General features: G+C 33.8%; 3 protein-coding genes across 3 annotated transcripts; all 3 read left to right on the plus strand.

The window, feature by feature from the left end:
• The first annotated feature begins 2,742 nt into the window (after window positions 1-2,742).
• LOC108216828 (protein CHUP1, chloroplastic) lies at window positions 2,743-4,657 on the plus strand. Its single transcript, XM_017389672.2, has 2 exons — window positions 2,743-3,752; window positions 3,846-4,657. The coding sequence occupies exons 1-2, from the start codon at window positions 2,925-2,927 to the stop codon at window positions 4,365-4,367; spliced, it is 1,350 nt and encodes a 449-aa protein (XP_017245161.1). The 5' UTR covers window positions 2,743-2,924; the 3' UTR covers window positions 4,368-4,657.
• Window positions 4,658-7,998: 3,341 nt separating this feature from the next.
• Window positions 7,999-10,689, plus strand: LOC108219318 (wall-associated receptor kinase-like 20). Its single transcript, XM_017392685.2, has one exon. It carries the CDS (start codon window positions 8,625-8,627, stop codon window positions 10,527-10,529), a length of 1,905 nt encoding a protein of 634 aa, XP_017248174.1. The 5' UTR covers window positions 7,999-8,624; the 3' UTR covers window positions 10,530-10,689.
• A 3,567-nt stretch (window positions 10,690-14,256) lies between these two features.
• LOC108219176 (DEAD-box ATP-dependent RNA helicase 38) lies at window positions 14,257-20,238 on the plus strand. Its single transcript, XM_017392476.2, has 8 exons — window positions 14,257-14,654; window positions 14,750-15,043; window positions 15,178-15,396; window positions 16,876-16,941; window positions 18,423-18,839; window positions 18,930-19,041; window positions 19,364-19,449; window positions 19,704-20,238. Exons 1-8 carry the CDS (start codon window positions 14,418-14,420, stop codon window positions 19,764-19,766), a joined length of 1,494 nt encoding a protein of 497 aa, XP_017247965.1. The 5' UTR covers window positions 14,257-14,417; the 3' UTR covers window positions 19,767-20,238.
• Window positions 20,239-21,504: the final 1,266 nt, after the last annotated feature.

Raw genomic sequence — 21,504 nt, forward strand, 5'->3', positions numbered from 1 at the left:
ACACCAACACTAATATCAGAACCATTGCTTTCACCATTTCGTTTTCTGTATCCTTCGGGATTCATACACCCGATAAAAAATCTACTATGTTTTCTGTAAATGTAGAATGACGGGACTGTGATTTAAAATTAAATGCACTAATTTAGAATAAAGCTGGAGACCTAAAGAATATCGTAAGCTGTCCTTGGATAATAAATACTCCCTCCGTCTCAATTTATAGGTCCAGTTTGGAAAGAAAATTTGTCCTAAAATATTTGTCCTTCTCTTCTTTCAATACAAATTTATCTACATATTAATTGTGATTTTTTTGAAACTCAACATTATTCTCATTTCTCAATGCACTAAATCCCTGTATTTATTGTGATTTTTTTGAAACTCAACAATATTCTCACTTATCAATGCACTAATTAATGATACATGAGATAAGATTCCATCTAACTAACTTTTTTCTTAATATGTGTGTTTATTCCAAAATGGACCTATAAACCGAGACGGAGGGAGTACTAGAGAAGAGGGCCACTTTTGCAAAACAGATCCAAGAAAACAGCAAAAGCTACATAAAAGAGAAGTTGTCCGAAATTTAGCAATCAACTCCATACCAATCTAGTTCCAAATGTATAGCTTAGATTGAATTATGGTCATGCATAGTTTTCGGGATCAGTGGACAACATATACTACTCCCTCCGTCTCGGTTTATAGGTCCATTTTGGAATAAACACACATATTAAGAAAAAAGTTAGTTAGATGGAATCTTATCTCATGTATCATTAATTAGTGCATTGATAAGTGAGAATATTGTTGAGTTTCAAAAAAATCACAATAAATACAGGGATTTAGTGCATTGAGAAATGAGAATAATGTTGAGTTTCAAAAAAATCACAATTAATATGTAGATAAATTTGTATTGAAAGAAGAGAAGGACAAATATTTTAGGACAAATTTTCTTTCCAAACTGGACCTATAAATTGAGACGGAGGGAGTATATGGTATTATTTTCTTCAAATTTTGAATTTTGATTGTATTCCTAAAGGTGTTCATCTCTCAGTTACAGAAATATATACTTTCTACCGCCACGAGATGTCTGGATGGTCAGAGAGTGACGCTTAATACTTGCTCTCTTAGGTCACAATGGACATTCCGGAAGTAAGTGGGCTACCATTCTCGGGGGTATGAGTGTGCTAGTAGCCTAATCGGATCAGTCGAGGTGCGCGTAAACTTGCCGGACACCGATTTAAAAAAAAAAAAGAAATATAAATACATACTTTCTTGGTCTTGGTCTGAGCCGTCAATGACCGGAGATGTTGGAAAGCATATGATTTTTATATTGTTGGATAAATATTCAACGAACATGATTATAACATTAAACTCGTCCAACGTCCGAAAATGTTTGTTCAATAATTAAAAAAATGCTAAATATTACTATAATCTTAATCGTTAGATATTTATATGACGGTCTCAAAATCATATGCCCCTGAACCGTTCCGGTCATGAAGGAACGTGTATTACAAAGTGACGGGGATGATAAAATTTGGATAATTCTACATATAGCCACTGTTTATATTATCTTCGATGAGTGAGTTATGTTCGAACATTTCCTTTCCCCGAAAGTTATTGGTAGAATTAGATTTTCAACATAAAAGCTATCAATAATATATTATATTAAATTATCTGATTGTATTTGATGAATCATGTGTTATTATCTAGTTATAATTTACTAACTTTATATTATAGGGAAGAATGATTATTAATGTAAGATAGTTCGATGAGTTTTAGATTAAAGGGAGGGAAATATCTGAAGACCTTCGAGCACCTAAGCTTGTCCTGGGCTTGCAAAGAAACCAGAAATTGTTGTCAAATGGCCCATAAGTAGATTGTTCAGAGTCCATTACCATCGACAATGTTTTTATTCTTCAAAGTTCAAATTCAAACATCAATAAATTAGCAGCAGCATGGACACAAACTGCTTGTACTTCCAAATGTTGGGTCTTGCTTGGATCTTTAGTTTCAGACCGCAAGAGTTATATTCTTTTACTTATTTTTATATTATAATTATAACTATCGTTTATTTTTATTCTTAGTTCCATATCACCCAAATATTTAAATTTGGATTGGATATAAAATATAAAAAAAATGAGCAAAGTAAGTAAAACGTGGATTTGATATTTACAAAATGTATGTAATAGAGAAAACTTATATAAAAAAGTTATTATGTTAAAATCTGATTGCATGCACACCACCAGCTCTCATCTTTCTCCCTTTTTAGTAATATTCCCTTTTTCCTATATACTCATTTTCGTCTACATATTTTGTGTAGCCATGATCACGAGTGTGCATTATTTGTGTATCCACTTATGTGATGGTTGAATTATTAGCACAAAGTTGTTAAATTTGAGAGGGACCTGAGATTTCACTTGATAACTATCAACATATATGAAACTGAGCTATGATAAAGTGTTAATCTCGAATTAAATTTCTGTTTTTGCTTGATAGAATTTCTTGTTTTTCGCAGTCAAGGAAGGATGCAAAGGAAACATGAAAAACACATTGGATGGCTTAAATAAATGGTTGAGAATATTGAGTAGTGTCAAGAGATATCTTGTTTATTGGACCATGCTAAAATGATGCATCCCCATGGAAGAAACCTATTGATTAGGATGACACTAAAATCAATCTAAAAGGAATCAGATTCAAAACATCAGAGGGCTTGAAAAAGGCCTAGAGTAGTCAAAAAGCAACATGAATTACACCACCACTATCTCTACAAACAAAGGCAAGCTTAAAGCTAATACAAAAAGTAAAGGATCTCTACTATGTTATAGAACACATTGTCATTTTTACACATAGATCACCATTAAACACAAACCACAAAATTAAATAAAATCTCAGCTCAGAATCAGATTCATAAATTGCTATTGGTCTTGAAGATGGAAGATAATGCAAGAACAAAGATAGAGCTTATGAAGCCAGTGTTGCTCAAGGCTGGAATTCCTTTTGCTATTTCTATAGCTGGTTTGGTTCTTGCTAGGTTCACCTTAGGCCGAAAAGATGCAGGTTTGAAGGACTCGGCTAATGAATCACAGTTTAATGATTCTCCTGAATTGTGTAATGATCAGGAGAGCTGTCACGATGATCTTGAGATTATTGAGGGTGATCAACATTTAACAAACATCCATGACATGTCTTCATTAGACACGTTGCATACTCAGACTATACGCGAACTAGAGGAGGAGATTGTTTGCTTAAAAGGCAAAGTAAAAGATCTTGAAGGCAGGGAATTGGAACTTAAATTTCGGTTTCTTCATTATCTTGAAATGAAAGATCAAGAGATGGAGCTTATGGAGCTAGAGAATTGTTTATCCTTAGAAATAGTGAAGTCAGAGTATTTGGATAGGGAGCTGTTATCAATGGAGGCAGAAATTAAGAGGTTTGAGGGCATGGTGATAGACTTTCTGAAACTGTCGCGGCAGATTCAGATTTCTATATTGGAAAATAAGGTGCTTTATAGAATAATTAGAAGGCTTTTAAGAAAAGCAGAAGAAATGTCCCATGTTCTGCAAAGAAAGAACAGGGAGACTGAAGCTGGACATGCAGAGATATCGCGGAATCATGAAGAACTAAGTAGAAGAGAAGATAGGATCAGTGTCTTGGAAAATAAACTTTTAGAGATGAAACATGTTACAGAGAAGCAGGAGGTGGAGAATCATGAACTTCTCAGCAAGCTGAACTTAGCGGAGAATTCAGCTTCCTTAAAGGTATGTACTTTCTCTAAGATGAACATGTTTGTTACTATACATTATCTGTTCCTTCCATCATGAATAAACTAGGCATTTTTGCTATTGATATAGAATGAAGAGAGGGCTGCACTGGAAGGTTATAATCAATTAGTAAATGAGTTTGAGCAGCTGCAGAGGGACCGAGCAGCTGAAGTTAAAGAACTTGTTTATCTGAGGTGGAGTAATGCGTGCTTGAGACACGAGCTAATTAGGAGGAACCAACAAGGAGAAAATGTGGAAGCCAAAAATAGCCATCAAGTGGAGTTGTGCTATGAAGAGGACGGATTAGAGGGCGAATCAGAAAGTTCTGTTATTTTAGATGATCAGGGAGAATCAAGCTTAGAAAGCACAACTCCTAGCCGTGATCATGCTCATGCTCATTCCAAAAGGCTCAAGTTAATAGAGAAGTTCAAAAGATGGGTGGAAGGAAGTGAGAAAACAAAGAGAAAATCGGAGCAAAAGAATCATGGTGAAGTGGTCAAGTGCCTTGGAAAGCATATGGTGTCTGATGGTGCAGATGAGATACAAGTCAGTGCTAGAAATTCTTGCTCTAGTGCATGTCATAATAGCCCGAATGTTATGAACTCAACTTAAAGATCATCCTGCCTGGTTCCTACTAGGTAGTAAATTGGATCCAGAAGTAACAAAAAGGATCTGTTACCTCTCCTCAAATAAACCGGTTATGACAAATGACAATCAACAGAAAATAATACAGCATGTATCTATGTAACAATAACAATTGTTGTAAATTCATTAATATTTGTATTTGGTCCCTGGTAATCTAGTATATCGGTGTCATTTAAGATTTAACACAAATTATGTTCTTGCTTTTTATGCTAAACACATATGTTCTAAAAACTTAAATACAATGTTCTTCTAATTTAGCTCCAGCGAGTAAACTCCAGCTAACAAGCAACAATTTTTTTCAAATTTTTAGCTAGCCTTTTCTAAAAAGTAACTTCTTCTCTTTTTTTTTTTTTCAAATTGTTAAAAAAATTTCAATTTTTAATATAGCATTAAAATAATTTCAATTTTTTTTCAAATTGTTACCTAGCCTTTTCTAATAAATAATTATTTCCCCCAAATATATTTTCTTTATTTTTGAAGATGCTCCGCATCTGATATATACACTCTTTCTATTCTACCCAATTTTTTGTATATAAATATTATGAAACAGGAAATAATATGTTGTAAAATAAGAAAATTTATTTAATAAATTGAGAAATGGCGGTGAAAATAAAACATCCGCTCCTTTGAGAAAATTCTGAAACGTAGAGCATTGGCGATTGAATTACGGCAGAGGGGAGCAACGACGACTGGTGAAAGGCCTTACCTGTGGTTGTATGTATAATGTATGCAGAATGCATGTATGTAATTTCATAAATTCTTGCTCAGATCACCATGCCTTACAGTTTGAAGCACTTAGTATATATACTCTTTATATATTAATACATGTATATATACTTGTGCTCAGACTTCTTGCCTAAGCATCTTTAGTAGTACAATTGAGATTAAGAAGCTGTTCATTCGATGCTTATACTGTTATACATCTATCTAGGGTTCTTTATCGGATATTTAAACATTTTTATGATATTAAAAGTTTGTCTTAATATATTTAATAAATAATGTATATAATTTAAGGGAAAAAGAAAAGATGTCTGTGTTAAGTTTACTGGGGCTATGATTTCAATTTTAAATTTTCTGTACAATGCCGAAACTGAGGGGCTATAGCTTCCTTATAAATAGGGGCCTATGTTGTTTCAAGTATGCTATAGTCGAGAATTTGTGAATGCATCCTTTTACTCTGCAAGCACTAAATACTGTTCTCTGTTTAAGGTCGAGTATCATTTAGTATCCTAATTTGGAGGTTGGGAATGGAGCAGATTCAGTTCAAGGAACTCAGATTGCATTGCGGTTCTCCCATTTCGGGTAATGCTACGTACCCAAAATATTTTCCCAAATTTCTTTATGATGTGGCAAGTGGAAAATTGTGATTGGATGATTGATGTATATACAAGGGGGGTCTCAGTATTATTGGAGTGAATAAAGCCAATCAGACTTCGACACATCATTTGGGAAAAATATTGGGATAATTTTTTGGGGTACCTAGCATTTTCCATTTCTAGATTCTGTTTTTTACTGTATGGTTTTAATTGTGAAGAGGACATACTTATATTGTATTAATTCTCTTTCATAAATATCCCCTAAAAAATGCCTTCCTTTTCTAAATAAAGATCAGAAACTTAATTTTGGTGCACGATGTACATTTGTGATCAGTTATATGATTCTAGAACCAACTGTTCCAGTGGTTTATTACAACAATTTCCGGTGGTTGATTCAATTCTTAACAGTACTTCAGAAAAAATAAACCTTCTCCTGATGCACAATTACAAGTTGCAATTATAACTGGAATGTTCAGGAAGTACTTTCTGGACACAGTTACTATTAAACAAAATATATAGAGCACATGAGGACAATGTTTATGCAGTTTTTGTATACATTATTTGCAAATTTTAAAGTGCAGAGCAGTTGTTCTCATGTAATAACTATTATTTGCGAGCTTTACCTATATATTTATACATATATGTGTCTTCCTGTTGAATTCATAGACATAATTGATTTATGTAATATCATTTAATTTTACTTCATTAATTTAGCAGTGCTCAACTGTTGCAGCCCTATATATATAATATGATGTCCACCAGCAGAGCAGGGAAATGTTCTTCAATGATTAGACCCAGGCAGCAAAATAGGCAGCCAGATGAGACCAGTTGCCAATGTCATAAATCCAATTAAATCATAACAGATCGTCCATTAGCATGGGGTAAGAATTATTCTGTTTCATATCTGCTGATTCGTGAAGCAAAGCCAGAAAGCTATTAGTGTCTCGAGAGAAAGCAAGTGATTCAGGTTATAAAGATATTATATTTGTTATTTCAGTTTATCATCTGTTGAAATGTTGAGTGTTTAATGACTTATGAAGCTATTATCTGATATTGCTTTGATTGTTGAATTCTCTTGTCTAACATCGAGGCCATGTGACCATGTAAGTTTAAACTGTTCTCGCTCTGAATTACAGTTAAATATTGAATCCAGATGTCATTTTGTGTATGTGTGTGTGTATTGCTAAAAATCAGCTACACAAGTAATATTGTGTTTCAAGTCAACTTTTGGCTTCTAAAATATTAGCATATATGTATCGTAGCAATTGCTGATTATACCTCCTGAGCTAGCTTATGGAAGCGAAGGGGTGCAAGCTCCTAAGTCCTACTGCAACAAGCTGTACACTTATCTAAAGCGTACTTAAAATATTATTCAGTAAAGGATAACCTTATTTTTACTCTGATAACGTATTTTGACCCCTGATTTTGTTTTTACCTTAACAGGCTTGCGTGAAATACAAGATGCAGGCTAAAACACAATATATTGGGGATCAAGTCTTTCAAAAGCTTAAACTTGAAGACTGTTGGTGTTTTAGGATGGCGTTAATCATGTGGTCTTCTTATATAAAACAAACAGTTAATTCACTTCCCTTACATGTCATGCTGTTCACTTTCTACTTGCATATTAATCCTTAATACCTACTTTTTACCCCTTCTGTTCTCGATAAGTTTTCTATGATTGCATTTGAATGTTAAGTTACTGCCCAGTGCCCTTTAACCAAATCTTGTTTGGGTATGTACTGGGCGCTTAAAAGAAGTTTCTTTTTCTTGTTCTCTTTCCATGATCTGATGAGCGAATAAATTTGATCATTAATAACTCATACTACTACAATTGCAGGGCTCTTGTTAAATTTGTTAAAGGATAACAGAATTGTATTCTCCATTTATTTGTACGCTTAGATCTTTTTCAAGAGTTGCTCAATCCTTTTTCTAAAAGTTGAATCTAGCAGAATGAGTAGCCTGTAGCCTTTTAACCCTTGGAAGTATTAAACCTTTATTCTTGATTTGACGCTGCATGGCTATGCCATACATGTTTGGTTTTCCTGAAAGAACATCTTACCTGCTTAGTTTCGTTTCATAATATTGCACGATAACATATACAAATATTTTTGAGAAGGATGCAGATAGTATCATTAGTCCTCTTTTAATTGTGATTTTAACAAATGACCATCTTATGCTTGCTTTCTTTCTTGCTAGCAATTCCAAGAATTTTGCATGCCAGGTGCTTATTGGATGCTAATTTTTCCTGAAGTTCTGGAGCAAAAGAATAAGTCCAAGTGAATTTTTTTTTTATTAAATCATGCATAGATGTTTTTGATTTGTTAGAAAAATCTTAATGCAATAGCATCAACTAATGATGCTCATGAATGGCTTTCCCACCAATCATTATATATTATATTTCTCTAAATGCTCCATTTATATGCTGATAGGATAAGAGAGCTTCCAAATCACTTCTAGTGGAGTTTCTGCTATAATATTTAATTATATTTCCCTTCATTTTTTTCCAAATAAAGCCTATATTTTTGATGCCTACTCCTTGGCTACTTCTATACTAACTACTTTTGCCAAGCCCCATACCTGTTATTTCCTTAAGTAGGGATCAGAGAAGTGTATCTCTACAAAGCACCATATAACAGGAATCCAACTGACTAATAAACGCCAAACTTTTATATATATTCTTGTAATTACTTTGTACAACTTTGTTCCCCAAAAATATTTGTCCGGCTTTGACTTGTTGTATACTAATATATTAGTTTGATATTTTGATAGACAATATGACACAGAAGGGAATGAGTTTTTATTTTTTTAAGTTTCCCCACTCGTGCTCCCTGCCTATAATTACCCCCCTCTTCCTTCCCCTTTGTATCAAAATATATTTTCAGCCCCTTCTCTTTATACTTCCCAAAGAATGGCTACTAGACAAAATGAGAAACCAAATAACATTGTTTACTCCCTTCTGTTTCTTGTTTACTTATTTTCCTATTCTTCTGCCATCAGTACCTGCCCAAATTGTGGAACCATTGAAGTCCCATATCCTTTAAGCACGAGCAACAACTGTGGTGATCCAGAGTACTCTCTTCGGTGTGAACCACATACTAAGAAACTATATTTTGATGCTCTTAATGGTAGTTCTTATCTAGTCCTCAAAATAAATGCTTCTATTCAAAGAATTGTGTTGCAACCATCCTCTTGGCTTCCTGGTACTTGTGTCACTCAAGACATGCTTGTTAGTGAGGGCCTCTGGCTTAATCAAACTCTTCCATTCAATATAACTTCATCAAACACTATCTTCCTCTTAAACTGTTCGCCTCGCCTCCTAGCCTCTCCCCTCAACTGTACCCCGTCTAGTATTTGTCATCACTACCTTGAAAGCTCTGGACATATTGATGCAACGCGTGCACTCAAATGTTCAAATGGACCTATTAACCCATGTTGTACCTTTATTGCAGGAGGCATGCCATCAGCATACAAGATACGTCTGCATAATTCAGGTTGTAGAGCATTCAGAAGCATCCTTGGCCTGGATTCAGATAAACCTGCAAGCCAGTGGGAAGAGGGACTAGAAATTCAATGGACTTCTCCATCCGAACCAGTTTGTAAATCTCAGATTGATTGTTCTGCTACTTCCAAGTGTTCTCCTGCAGGTAATACTGGTGTCTTGCGATGCCAGTGTAAGAGAGACTATAACTGGAATCATGTGCTTGGTACTTGCATTAAAAAGAAAAATTATTCCAAGGTTGGTCGAAATTTGAAGATATCAATCGCGGTAGTCCTCTTTTTTGTGATAGCTGTTGTAATGGCTTTAGTTACAATGAAAAAATCTGGCAAGTTCTCGAATCGTGCAAAGCTAGTCAAGGCTAGAGAAGAGATGTTGAAGTCAAGTAGTGGCTGCAGATCTGCAAGAATGTTTAGCTTGAAAGACATTAAGAAAGCAACCAATGGGTTCTCAAAAGATAAAATTTTAGGTGTTGGCGGTTTTGGAGAAGTTTATAAAGGTGAGTTACGAGATGGGAGCATTGTGGCAATTAAATCAGCTAAAGTAGGAAACATAAAGAGTACCCAACAAGTACTCAATGAAGTTGCCATACTTTCTCAAGTAAGTCACCAGAATCTGGTCAGGCTACTGGGTTGCTGTGTTGAAGCTGAGCAGCCATTGATGATTTACGAATACATATCTAATGGGACTCTCCATGATCATTTACATGGGAAATTCTCATCAAACTTTTTGGACTGGAAATGTAGGCTAAGAATTGCTTTACAAACAGCTGAAGCATTGGCGTACCTGCATTCTGCCGCTTACACTCCCATCTACCATAGAGATGTGAAGTCAACAAACATACTCCTGGATGGTGAGTTTAATGCGAAAGTTGCTGATTTTGGTCTCTCAAGATTGGCTAGTCCGGGTTTGAGTCATGTGTCCACTTGTGCACAGGGCACATTAGGTTATTTGGATCCTGAATATTACCGCAACTACCAGCTCACTGATAAAAGTGATGTCTATAGTTATGGGGTAGTTTTGCTCGAGATCCTTACTTCTCAGAAGGCCATAGACTTCTCAAGAGCTGAAGATGATGTGAATCTTGCTATATACGCAAGTCAGAGAGAGAATAAAGGAGCTATTATGGAAGTTCTTGATCAACGTTTGCTGGCTGAAGATCATTCTGTCAATTTCATGACTAGCCTAAGGCTCTTCTCCGATCTTGCCTTTTCTTGTCTAAGGGAGAAGAAAGGGGAGAGGCCGAGCATGAAAAATGTCGTTCAACAACTCGAATGCATTACTGAAATGGTAACGCGACAAGAATCCCAGAGTTAGTTTGCCTAGTTGAGACTTTGTAATGTAATCATCATCGAGTACAATATTATGTATCAAGTGTTGCTTTAATTGAGTGTTTCTACATTGTTTATGTTGTATGTATATTCTATAATGGGTCAAGAGACTCAAGACAATAAGAATATTGTTGAATGATGCTACACCTACAAAGGGCCTTGATTGTGTATATCCCCACAAAAGCTAAAGTGATTCTAAGAATTTATAGTGGTGGGATTGTAAGACTTGGGGGAAAAAGAAGTATTGTACTCTCCCTCCGTCCCATTTTAGTTGTCACATTCTATTTTCGTTGGTCAAACTGATCAAGTTTTGACCAAGATTATAAGTCACTCTTTTATTATTTTAAAAAACTGAAAATTACATCTTAAAGTAGATTAAAAGTTTTTTCCGGTGACATATTTTTTCTATTTTTTCAATTGGTAAAATATTAATAAATTTCAGTCAAACTTTGGTTAATTTGACCGGCACAAAACCAAATGTGACAACTAAACTAAAATGGAACGGAGGGAGTAGCATGTAGTATGGGATAGCTGGTATCTGATACCAAAGTTACTTTGGTAAATACAAAGCTATAGTGATAAAAAGATTTCTAAAGATGGGGAGAAAAAGAATCTGAATGGATTCAAGAATGGCAAAAGGCAGACAAGCTTTTATGAATTGGGCAAGGCATTTGCATTGCTTTCCACAAAGTTTCTTTTTTTTGCTTTACAAAATGCATCACAGGAACGATGCAAGTTGATAATTAATTTGAAAGAACGTTTAAATCATTTCACTTAAAACAAATAAAAGAGAGGAGAGATGTTCGGAGCCACTGAGCATGTAATATCGCGTGGAGCGAATCAAAAACCGTAACGTAGCATAAAACATATAATTAAACATTAACATGCAATTTTCTGCTTGGCACTGAGTGTGTTCACCAACAAATATACCGTCTCAACAACATGTTAGCATCTACTTTTCGTAGTCAGTGTGATTATCAACGTATGAGTACTGGTATGCGATTCCTAAATACTGTTGTAGGATATTTTTGGATCAACAACTTCTTTTTTTTTTATTAAATGTCTTAAATTATAAGTTAGGATATGATATTGGATATTTCTTAGAACAAGTTCGAGGGTAACAGGTCCAGGTCGTGTCAGCAATTAGAACGATTTTGAGTCAAGCTAAAATCACTTAAAATTGAATAAAACTGAAAAATTAAATCTTTAGAAATGAAATTTTAATTTCAAATCGTTTAGGGTCCATTTTAAATCAATAGGATGATTTTCGACTTTCGAATTTTGTCGGATATGGTCGTCCCAACTCCCAAGCCTCTGGCTGTGATCTAAATTTGGTCCCTTCACTCCTTCATGACTTCATGTGTTTGCTGTGGGATGATGATGTTACGGGCTTAAGCTAGACGCTGGTTTGTTTACTGGTGTTTACAAATTGGGAATTAAAAATATTGAGTTTAACGTTTATGGTAGATTTCTTCAATAAATCAAAAATTTCATTCCAATAAAAATATAATAGATAAATCAACAAAATATGTTACAAGGATAAATTAAAAATGAATTAATTGGAAGCTTTCAATAAATCATGTATTTTTAAACCTCCTTCTGACCTTTCAATAGAATTACTGAAATAGTCGCTTAATATTTTTAAAATTTTATATATTATTTTTATTTTCTTTATTATAAATAAAAACTTGAGTTAAATTTGATTGGTTCGCAATCCATTGACGGAAAAGTAATTTCATATTGCATATTACTAAATAATAACAAAATTTTAAACACTTCACGATGACAAAATAATTCAAGAAAAATTTCAATGCAATCAATAATATAATAAAAAAGAATTCATTCATCACAACAGTATGGGAAAACAATCATACTGAAATAAAATCATTGCAAACATACTAACGAATCTACCATATAACAGAGTTAGGAACAAGATCATTGTAAATACTTATTAAAACCACAAATTTAAAAAAAAAAATCATAGAAATATTAAAAGCTTCCATTTTAAGAACTGACGAAGCAATTTCATTTTCCTGCGTTACGGTCTGTTTGAGAGTGCTGTTAAAAATTGTTGTGCTGTCAGAAAAAGTGCTGGTAAAATAAGTGTTGTTGTAGAGATCAGAAAAAGTGCTGGTAAAATAAGTGTGATATTTACTTATTTCGAGTTATAATATAAAAATAATAATGTTTTTGGTGAGGTTTTATAATGAAATCTATAACAGCATTTTGGAAAAACTGAAAACCCAGCTTTTTCCAAAATCATGGGAGAACCTGCTTTTTCTAAGCTGCTATTCGGAAAAGCTGCTTTTCGATTTACCAAACAGTTTTTCACCTGTTAAAAGCAAAAAGAAGCTGCTGTATGCAACAGCAACCCCAGACAGTACGTTAGAATGTTTTGTCACTAGAACAACTATTGTAGAAAGTGATATAATTTATATCGCATCAGTTTCATTTCATTTCAGAATAACATTATGTTTGTTTTTGGAGAGAAAGACGTTAGAGTTAGGAAAATTCACCTTATTTATATAATATTTATTTGACTTCTAATTCGTGTTTATAAATTATACTTTCATTTATAAATATATTTTATATTAATATATGTTTAGTGATAGTAGCTTTATTTTTGATTTTTTAATTAATTATAAATTATATTTTAAAAAATAATAATAAAAGTTTTAATTCCGTGAAAGTGTTCAAAACTTTTTAGCGAGGTAGCATCAGAAACTTACATATGTTCGAGTATGTTAGTTATAAAGAGAAAGTATTTTGATATTAACATTACTAAATCAAAAAACATAATCAAAATTTAGTATTACGAAATTATACTGAAGCTTATTAGCTTATTATAATATAATTATAATATAATTATATACTTATATATAATAAGCGTAAGGGAGATAATTTGGTCGCATGGTCCTCTGGTCCAAAAGCTTATCATCCGTTGGATCTCATATTGAACAAATAAGCACCGTTAGATTGGAACAAAATTAAATTCTGTTCTATAAGGAAACTGATATCTACTTGCATGTTTATAATTCTTTTCTAAATCCAAAACAAATTCTGTCTTTAATGTCTTTTAGGTTTTTTTTATCCAAAATAAATGTTTCCTACCAATTTTAATTGTATAATCGTATAAATCGCACCGTCACAAAATTATTTTTATCTAATATATTTTAAAATTAATATGCCCGATTTATGTGGGGAACGAATACTAAAACGTTTTCTTAATCCAAAACAAATTCTACTATCTTATTGCATGTTTATGATTCATCTTCTTAGTTCAAAATAAATTGTGTTTATCAATTTTAATCTCGAACCATAAAAATTTTTAGAAAAATATTTGAATCACAGTATAATAATTCTAATATAAAATATATTTATAAATATAATCTAATAGGAGTTGGCGTCACATATTCTACTTAAAAAATTTTAAAATTTGATAGAAAGAATTTAATACTTTGGCATGATACATATAATTTTAATTTATTATTTATAAATTTAATTTTTCACACCATTTAAAATATATTTTAAAAATTTATAAATAATTAAAAAGCTCTCGTGCCTTGCACGGGCTATAAGCTAGTATAGTATAAATAAAGCTAATGCATTCATCTTTGTTGTATTTGAGTCCAAATAAAAATAAAAATAAAAACAGGGGTATATTTGTAACATCATGAAGCATAGCTTGATTTTCAAGCAGGAAACAGTTAAGACTAGGGGTAGATTAGTAATACTGATCAACCGTAGCTTGATTCTCAAGCTGATAGCAGTCGGTCACAGCTTAATATTGACGGTAACAAAACCCCTATATAAACCTAAAATTACACGCACATACACCCTCTTTCTGATCAATTTCACGGTAAAATTCAACACAATGGCAGAGACTTCCACTGATTCGGCCGCCTCCACGACTGACACACTCGCCGGAACTTCAACTCCGGCAACTGAATCCTCTGCTCAAGATGCCAAACTCCCGGAATCTAAACGCTGGGCTGATGTCTCCGACGATGAAAAAGACGATCTTGAATCAAAAATCGACTCCTTAGCAATTGAAGAGCCCAAAAAAGTCAACGAGTTTCTCGAAGATCCAGAACCTTCTAATATCCAAGCCGTACTCATCTTCAATTCTTGTTTTTTTTAGTTTTTTTTTTTATTTTTTTAGTTTCTAGGGTTTTGAATTTGAATGAATGTGTGTATAATTGCTAGGTTACTTCTGGTGATACGCCGTACACTTCAGCGAAGAGATTTGAAGATTTGAATTTATCTCCGGAGTTGTTACAGGGATTATATGTTGAGATGAAGTTTGAGAGGCCTAGTAAGATTCAGGCTATTACTTTGCCTATGATTTTGACTCCGCCGTATAAGCATTTGATTGCGCAAGCACATAATGGTTCCGGGAAGACTACTTGTTTCGTTCTTGGAATGCTGAGTCGTGTCGATCCCAAATTAGCTGCTCCTCAGGCTCTTTGTATTTGTCCTACCAGGGAACTCGCAATGCAGGTTTATTTCGATGCTCATGGATTAAATAATCTGTAGTGCGTATTAATTGTTTGGTGTGTGAATGGATTTTGATTAGTTGCATATATATTGCTGATATGTTTGATTGTATGTGGTTGTGTTGATTTGCTGTGCAGAATCAGGAAGTTCTTGAGCGGATGGGGAAGTATACAGGAATTTCTTCCACATTGGCAATTCCTATGGAAGATATGCCTATTGGGAAAATACCACCAGTAACCAAACAAGTAGTGATCGGCACCCCTGGTACCATTAACAAGTGGTTTACAGCGAAAAAATTAGGCATGGGTGCTATGACTATTCTTGTATTTGACGAGGCAGACCACATGCTTGCGGAGGTAATTTTATAATGTGGGTTTCTGGAATGTGTATTTCTGGTAGTACATTGGGTTTAGTAGACATGTTATTTTAATTTGCCACTTTGATAGTTTTCATCTGTATCAGTCTAATCTATTTTGTCAAATACAAATATAATACTCCCTCCGTCCCACCCATTTCTTATCGAATGGGTTGGGCACGGAGGTTAAGAAATATCTATAAAGTAATGGAAAAAAGGAAGAAAAGTGGGTAAAGTGGTGGGACCAATTGATTTTTAATGTATAAAAAGAAGATAGTGGAGTAAAAGTAGTGTGAAAAGGAAAGAAAAGTAGAGAAGTGGTGGACCTATTGACTATTTTTGGTAAGTTTTGAAATGTAAAGAATTGGGTGGGACACCCCAAAAAGGAAAGTGTAAAGAAATGGGTGGGACGGAGGGAGTATATTATTATCTTAACGAAGTTGGGAATCGGAATATATGACTGTGTTGCTTAGTTTCCATGTATATATTCTAGCATGTATTCAGGGCGACTTTCTGGAATCTTACTATCAGTTTTGGCGCTTGATGTGTCGTAGCATTAAATACCCATAATGAAGGGAAAAAAGGGACAACCTCCATATACCGGACAGTAACATTATATACTAATACAAGATGATCATAAGTTATGAAGTTTAATCTCTGCTTGTTTGTTCCAGTCCATGTATTCAAGAGTCAAAAAGTATGCAATATATGTATTTGCTTAATGACTGCCTTAATCATATGTTTATGTATAGAATCCACATAATATGTGATAAGACCAAAATTGTCTCCTTCTGTTGACCTCGATTCCACCGTCTTGACACCGGGAAGTGATGGAAAGAACCGGGAGGGAGTCCTGCAAAACAAGGCTCGACCGGGGGGTGGTGGCCGTCAAGCCCCTCCGGTGTAAGAATGAGAATCTGTCCATACCAAATGATAAAAGAATATGTGAATGAAAGTGTGTGTGTAGAGAAAGAATGATACATTCCTTCTATAAGGAGCCTCCTCTCGACCCGTCCCCTTCCTGCTACATTATTAGTATGATAAAATGTATATACTGTAACAGTTAAAAATACTACAAAGCCGGGTGAAAGACCCAGCGGAGCCGGGTAAAAGACCCCGCGGATGCGGGGTACTATCAATATGTAATGTACGTAACAATATTCTTTGGGGATGTTACTATGTTAGGCTTATAATAACGATTCTGACAAAGTTTAAGGTGCTTTAATCCCACTAGTTGTCCCTTGTATGAATGCTGATGTGTTTAATATCAAAATGTTTGCCTCCAAAATGTTTGTCCTAATTGTTTGCTGGGTTAAATAGTTTGCATTCACAGATTATTGATAAATTTTTATTTGCTGAGATTTTACATCTTTGTATGAGTTCTTTAACAATTAACTTCGACCTGGGTTGTATTGTTGACTGCGAATTTTCATAAACTTGTCATTAAGTTTGGTTACTTAATAAGTTAATTGTGATGCAGGGTGGTTTTAAACAAGATTCTGAGAGGATAATGAAAGGCATAGTAAAAATCAGCCCTAAATGTCAGGTTTGCAATTTATCTTTTAAAGTTATGTGATCGCCTCCATAAGATTAAACTCAAGTTATCTATGAGAACCTTTTCTGCTCCCAAGTGTAATTTAACAACGCTGTTACCATTGATGTCGACATATCTTTTTCCTTAAAATGACGTCTCATAGTGTAATTGTCTCATTTACATTTTTGTGGAAAAAAACTTACTTTGGGGTGGATGAATATGTGATTCAACAAAAATAAAAAGCATGTGATATGAGTCTGTGTCGTTCTTCCTCACTTTATATAGCTACTGTTTGATTCCATGTCACTCACATACAGTTTGAGCATATATTATGCTCCAGATTTGTTAATACCCCTCACATCTCGGAGAACTCTTTGATTGCGTTGTATTTGTATGTTCATGCAGTTGCTTGAGCATAGTCATTTTGTATGTGTGGCAGCTGGTTTAAATATGTCGCTTCAGTCTCTGCCTCCATATCAAAATAGTAGTCCACTTTTAAAATTATGCATATTTAGAAAATTTAAAATTAATTGGAAAATTACATTCGTCCATTCGTATCTGTATTTATTGCTTGATAGTAGTATGTGGAATATAGTTAATCTTGGGAATTATAACTAAAGCGTAATTTTGGAAACTTGTTTAAAAACTGCATTGAAAAGTATAACTAGACAGCTAATTTGAAGCACAAACGCACGCACATTTAATGGACTGCTATTTTGAAATGGAAGGGGTGTGTATGCTTTCTTTTCCACGAAGGTTGAGCATATCTCGTCTTTCATATATAATACATTTTTTATTTCCACCTAGGTCTTGTTTGTTTTGTCAACTTTACAGTTGCTTAGGGATATGAACTTCCGTTTAATTAAGTTACAACTGTAGGTGCCAGGGTAATTGAAGTGTTTGTGTTTGGTTCATAACCTTTAACTGGAAGTTACATGGTTAATTTTGACAAGTAGTTAATGTTTATATATGTCAGGAGTTACTTGATTCTTGATATGTTGTAGTGCTATTTTTGGAGTTTTCCGTTTATATAAACAAAGAAAACAAGAACAGAGCAAGAGATATGGAAATACTTCCATTTCATATCATAATTGCATAAACTGAAATGTACACATAAGTTGCCAACTATAAGCAACAAAAATAAAGTGAAAGTAAATGACAGTGAATGACTTATCTACCCTTACTAATTCCAAACTCTACTACTTGGTCATTGTTCCTGACAACAATATATAAGATACCTCTGAAATGCTGACAATGGGGACATTGAGAACTGAGTACCATTTCTGTAGTAACTAAAAAGACCTTGGAACTTGGACCTTGTTGAATTTGAAATTCAATGCTCTTATCTAGCACATATCTAAGATGTAGTTCTCTTATATATATATAGCTGTTCAACTCTCTCGGAAGGGGCTTATATGTCATATGTTGCTGTGCTGTATTATTTATCATGTTATGTCGGAAGCTTAATTTTATATTCCATTTACTACAAACAGGTTCTCCTGTTTTCTGCAACCTTTAATGATGCAGTGAAAGACTTTGCAACAAGGATTGTAACACAAATCTCTGTGAATGAGTACAATCAGTTGTTTGTAAAAAAAGAAGAGCTCTCCTTGGATTCTTTGAAGCAGTATAAAGTGTATTGTCCTGATGAACGTTCCAAAATTATGGTTATAAAAGACAAAATTCTTGAGATGGGCCAGAAGGTGGGCCAGACGATTATATTTGTCAAAACAAGAAATAGCGCTAGCATGTTGCATAAATCACTAGTAGAATATGGTTATGAAGTGACGACTATTCAAGGTGCTCTTAAGCAGGAAGATAGGGATAAAATAGTTAAGGAATTTAAGGAGGGGTTGACTCAAGTTCTGATCTCAACTGATCTTCTAGCTCGTGGCTTTGACCAAGCACAGGTCCTCCCTCCCTCACTGTATATATAAATGTATGTGTGTATGTATTTTCATGCTTCGAACTTATTGTGCGGCATGGACTCATTCCAATAGGTCAATTTGGTGGTAAATTATGATCTTCCATTGAAATATGACACACGTGGAGAGCCAGATTATGAAGTCTACTTGCATCGGATTGGGAGAGCAGGGCGGTTTGGTCGCAAAGGTAAGTTACCTATGTTATCTAAATGTTTACTGTATTTTTGTAACCAATGGTCGGTGGATATTTTGAGAGTCATTATCTATGACCATTGAGACGTGCCCTCTTTTTTGTAAAGCCATTCACATCTGAATGGCAGTTATGATTATTGGGTCATGATTCTAGAGACAGATTTATTTTGAATAGATTTTTCCAACCGCTTCTTGTCAAAGGTCTTCCTTGTCTAAAATTGGTCATTAGAATCTAAAGTGATGCATTGTAAAGGTTCCATAATTTATTGTTACTATTATTAGTAATACTAAAATGCAATTCTTGCTTTATTTGGCAGGAGCTGTATTCAACTTGTTATGCGGTGATAGAGATGATATGTTGATGACCAAGATTGAAAACCACTTTAACCATCAAGTCACAGAGGTATTCATAGAGCTACATTTGAACGAGTTTTGGTTTTTATCAGAATGGTGTTTATTCCCATCGTTACTTTTTGGGTTCCACAAATTGACCAGAACAAACTTCCAGGTTTTAAGTATTGAAGCCTTTGTCAAATTTTCTTCCAACTTGAAAATAAGCCAGTTGTAATCTAAATTACACAAGTTGCTTTAGAGAAAATAATGTTCATGACATCAGTAAAGAAAATAAGGTTCTTGACTTCTTTTTACTCGGTGCAGGTTGCCTCATGGGAAAGTGATAAAGATTTTGAGGATGCTTTGAAGAAGGCTGGTTTAATGTAAAGATATTGCTATGATTTCCATGCATACTGAGTGTAGATCTGCATTCTACGGTTCACTGAGAAGATGTTATCTATAGTGATAATAGGCTATTTGGTCAGAACTTTTCGGTTGCTTGTGTACATTTAAACTTATGACGTTGTTGAGAGTTTTGGTTTTGATTTTTGGTTGAGTTAATTTAAAAAGTTCTTGCATCAAGCACATTGGAGGATGAACGGATGTATGCCGTTGGGAGCTCAACCAGTTTTCACTGGGCACCGGGCGCAATCAGTTAAATGATCCGTCTGACTAGGCCAGCTGGTTGCTGGAAGGGTCGAGCTTATGCTTACCCAGAGGAAAACAGTAGTGTACAACACTATATGCACAGGCCATAAATCATTTTGCCAAGTATTCCAATCTGATTGATATTTGTAGAATGGTGTATTCTGATTTATTTTTGGTATTTCGTTGAGCTCCAGCAGAGCCGTGCCTGAGATTTTATGTGCCCTGTATAAAATTTTAGACGGGTGCCCTATAATTAAAATAAAATAAAATAATAAAGTAAATAAAATACAAAAATTAACTAAATATCTTCTTTTATAATATAATTTAAATATATCGAAAATCAAGAGATAAATTACAAGTACATAATTAATAAGATGTAATCATTATAAACAAAAAAACAATGACATAAATCTAATTTATGTGTAAACCTATTTAAATTTTATATAAATATATAATTTAATCAATGTAATTTTATAAGTTAATATTTTTCATTTAATATGTAAACATTGCATGTAGTTATAAAATAAAATAAATTAATCACCTAAGAATCGAATTACTAAAAAAGTGATAAAATGTAGAAGTTGTCTACAAAACCCTAGTGTTCACGGTTGTATTATATTTTAATAAAATAAGTAAGACTAGTAGTCTATATTAAATTATTATGATTAATTTTAATCTTTAAGATCAATATAACATGTTTTAAGTTTACTTATAATTGTAATTGATAATTAGTTAGCGTGTATTATTTTTTAAACTTTATTCTATCTGCATTTTTCTTTTTTGAAATAAAATTATAATTACTTTTTTTCAAAGACTATATATTATGTGTATAAGGCACTAAAAAATGTGCCCCTCAAAATTTTGGGCCCTGTTCCGTTGAACACTTGGAACACCCTCGAGCACGGCTCTGAGCTCCAGAAATGTTGTGGTGCCCTAGCCCTCGTCTTTTCTTCAGTATGAAATCTGTGGTCAGAGTGGTGATAGACTCGCATAATTCACATTGTACTTGTAGCCTCGTGTTAAAAAGTAATATAGTCTCGTTCTAGTTTCTGATATTAATTCTTTAACTTTCCTTTATATCTAAAAGCAAAGAATATATTTAAGCTGGTAAAAACCAGATATTGTTACAATGGAGGTAGCAACTAGCAAGTAGTACATATTTCCCTTTGGTTTCACATTTTTTTCCTTTCGTAGTTTCGACTTTGGTGGAAAGATGATGAGTTATCGTAAATTATGTCTTGGTAAAGAATATCAATAGTACTAACGTACTGATTTAAGTTTGTCACATCATCGATAATTACAGACGTAGGACAACACTTAACGGGATCAAGGGATCATGTAACCATCCATATGAGTATCTTAAATAAAGCACATCTTAGTAATTAAGCACGCATGTTCCATGTTTTCTCAAACCATGCTTCTTCTTTTCCTTTACTTTTTCCTTTTTAGGACTCAAACCAGTTTTTTACATCTTTGT

The sequence above is a fragment of the Daucus carota genome, chromosome 4, assembly GCF_001625215.2.
Source record: "Daucus carota subsp. sativus chromosome 4, DH1 v3.0, whole genome shotgun sequence".
NCBI lineage: Eukaryota > Viridiplantae > Streptophyta > Magnoliopsida > Apiales > Apiaceae > Daucus > Daucus carota.

Bases quoted from the DNA above. Each gene is read 5' to 3' on its own strand.
- LOC108219318 (XM_017392685.2), top strand. From the start codon at position 8,625: ATGGCTACTAGACAAAATGAGAAACCAAATAACATTGTTTACTCCCTT.
- LOC108219176 (XM_017392476.2), top strand. From the start codon at position 14,418: ATGGCAGAGACTTCCACTGATTCGGCCGCCTCCACGACTGACACACTC. The intron at 14,655-14,749 runs GTACTCATCTTC...TATAATTGCTAG, and splicing joins AACCTTCTAATATCCAAGCC to GTTACTTCTGGTGATACGCC. The intron at 19,042-19,363 runs GTAAGTTACCTA...TTTATTTGGCAG, and splicing joins AGGGCGGTTTGGTCGCAAAG to GAGCTGTATTCAACTTGTTA.
- LOC108216828 (XM_017389672.2), top strand. From the start codon at position 2,925: ATGGAAGATAATGCAAGAACAAAGATAGAGCTTATGAAGCCAGTGTTG. The intron at 3,753-3,845 runs GTATGTACTTTC...CTATTGATATAG, and splicing joins AGAATTCAGCTTCCTTAAAG to AATGAAGAGAGGGCTGCACT.